General features: G+C 50.8%; 2 protein-coding genes across 2 annotated transcripts in view; one reads left to right on the plus strand and one right to left on the minus strand.

Annotated features, from left to right (window-relative positions):
• Positions 1-729, minus strand: part of KARS (lysyl-tRNA synthetase) — a 13,287-nt gene extending 12,558 nt beyond the window's left edge. The window contains exon 1 of the mRNA XM_015428204.1: positions 719-729. Coding sequence (XP_015283690.1) covers positions 719-729 — 11 coding nt within the window. The remainder of the gene's footprint in view (positions 1-718) is intronic.
• Positions 20-1,904, plus strand: part of TERF2IP (telomeric repeat binding factor 2, interacting protein) — a 5,198-nt gene continuing 3,313 nt past the window's right edge. The window contains exons 1-2 of the mRNA XM_015428213.1: positions 20-913; positions 1,025-1,143. Coding sequence (XP_015283699.1) covers positions 1,045-1,143 — 99 coding nt within the window. The 5' untranslated portion in view covers positions 20-913; positions 1,025-1,044. The remainder of the gene's footprint in view (positions 914-1,024; positions 1,144-1,904) is intronic.

Here is a 1,904-nt window from a genome sequence, read left to right on the forward strand (position 1 = left end):
GGCCGGGGGGGGGGGCCCTGCCGGCTTCCTCGCCGTGCCCCCCCCGCCCCTCTTTGCCTCGTGGCTCGGCTTGCCCGGGCCGCCGCCTGGGTGCGCTCGCGCTCTCCCTCTGTCTCTCCTCCCAGCGCTCCTGCCCATCCGCCTGGATACTCCCACCCACTCACTGTCCTCCCAGGCGAGACACACAGCAGGCGATGCAGGCCTCTGGCCCCTTCCTCGAGCCCCTTTCTTCCCTGCCCTTTTAACTGCTCCTTCACTTGTGTGTTTCTCAGGCCTCGTGTCTTCCCTGCCTCCCTTCTTCAAGCACTTTGCCTCTGGAAGTCCTGCCCTTTAGCTTCCTCCCTTCCTGTGAGCGCTTTCCAATTCTTCGGCTTCTGACATAGTCCCACAACTCCTATCCCTCGGGCTTGTGTGACATTTCCCAGGAGACCTTTTGTATACATCACATTCATTCCCCCCCCCCCCCAATATCTCATACGTAAATGTAGGAAACTGTAGCATTTGCTTGTTTACTTGATTTGTACCTTGCCTTTCTGCCCAATGGGGACCCAAAGTGATTTACATCATTTTTCTCATCTCCATTTTATCTTCACAAACAACCCCATGAAGCAGGTTTAGCTTTAGAGTATATGATGAATGGTCCAAGGTCAGCCCAAAAGTTTCCATGGCAGTTTGAATTTGCACTCAGGTCTCACAGATCCTAATTTGGCACACGAACCAAGACATCATACTGGCACTCACAAAAAAAGTCTGCTTAGTTATTTTTCTGCCCTGAGCGCATCAGCTGGACCTGGTTTCCAGAGCTCCTGGTGATTTCTTCTTCACGGTCGCAAGGTGTGGTGGGACTGTTGTGCTGCAGCCTCAGCATGAGAGTGGTTAGATTTGAGCCTTAGAGACCAACTGGATTTTCAGGGTAATTTTATGACTCTCTTGTTACACACCCACACAGCTACCGCCTGAAACCTGAGAGTGATAACTGTAGCTTGAGTCTTTTTTCCACTGTGAGTGCCCCTCTCTTTTACAGCATCATAAAGCAAGCAAACAATGGATGCACCCCAGCAAGAGGAGCAGAAGCGCACAGCAGAAGGATCAAAGGCACCTGGCATTTTCCAGCTGGCTAATCAAGAATTTGAAGACAATGAGGTACTCATGCCTGTGCATGTCATCCACTCACTTGCTCTGCTTTTGTATTTGACGCTGCAGGCTGTGGCCGCCGTATACTTTGTGTAGTTGAAATCCCTGCTAATTCCACCTTTCTACACAGAGAAAATGGACTAACTCCAGGAATATTTGAATTGCTCTCTACAGTACCCTTGTTGTCTCTACAATATCTTTTGAGAGCTGGATGATCATAAGAACATAAGGGAAGCCAGTGTTGGGTCAGGCCAATGGCCCATCCAGTCCAACACTCTCTGTGTCACACAGTGGCCAAAAATATCAGGTGCCACCAGGAGGTCCAGCAGTGGGGCCAGGGCACTAGAAGCATCACTTTCCCCAGAGTTCCTATCTATACCTTGTGGCTTATAGCCACTGATGGTCCTCTGCTCCATATCCCTTTTGAAGCCGTCCATGCTTGTAGCCGCCACCACCTCCTGTGGTAGTGAGTTCCAAGTGTTAATCACTCTTTGGGTGAAGAAGGACTTCCTTTTATCCGTTCTAACCCGACCGCTCAGCATTTTCATGGAGTGGGCTGAATTCCATCTACCCTTCTCTGTCCTGATCACCTACTTGCTACTCTTCCATTCGCTTTCGCTTACAGACTAAACAAGTGGGGACCCACCAGGACCTTGTGGGGGGGGGGGCAGCCATCCCATTTGCCTCACCATTGCTTTCCCCCTCCATACTGTCATTCCTTCTCTCTCTTTCTGTTTCTTTCTTTCCAATTCAGCCATGGCTACTCTCCC

This window comes from Gekko japonicus, unplaced genomic scaffold (assembly GCF_001447785.1).
Source record: "Gekko japonicus isolate JY-2015 unplaced genomic scaffold, Gekko_japonicus_V1.1 scaffold1901, whole genome shotgun sequence".
NCBI classification, from domain to species: Eukaryota; Metazoa; Chordata; class Lepidosauria; order Squamata; family Gekkonidae; genus Gekko; species Gekko japonicus.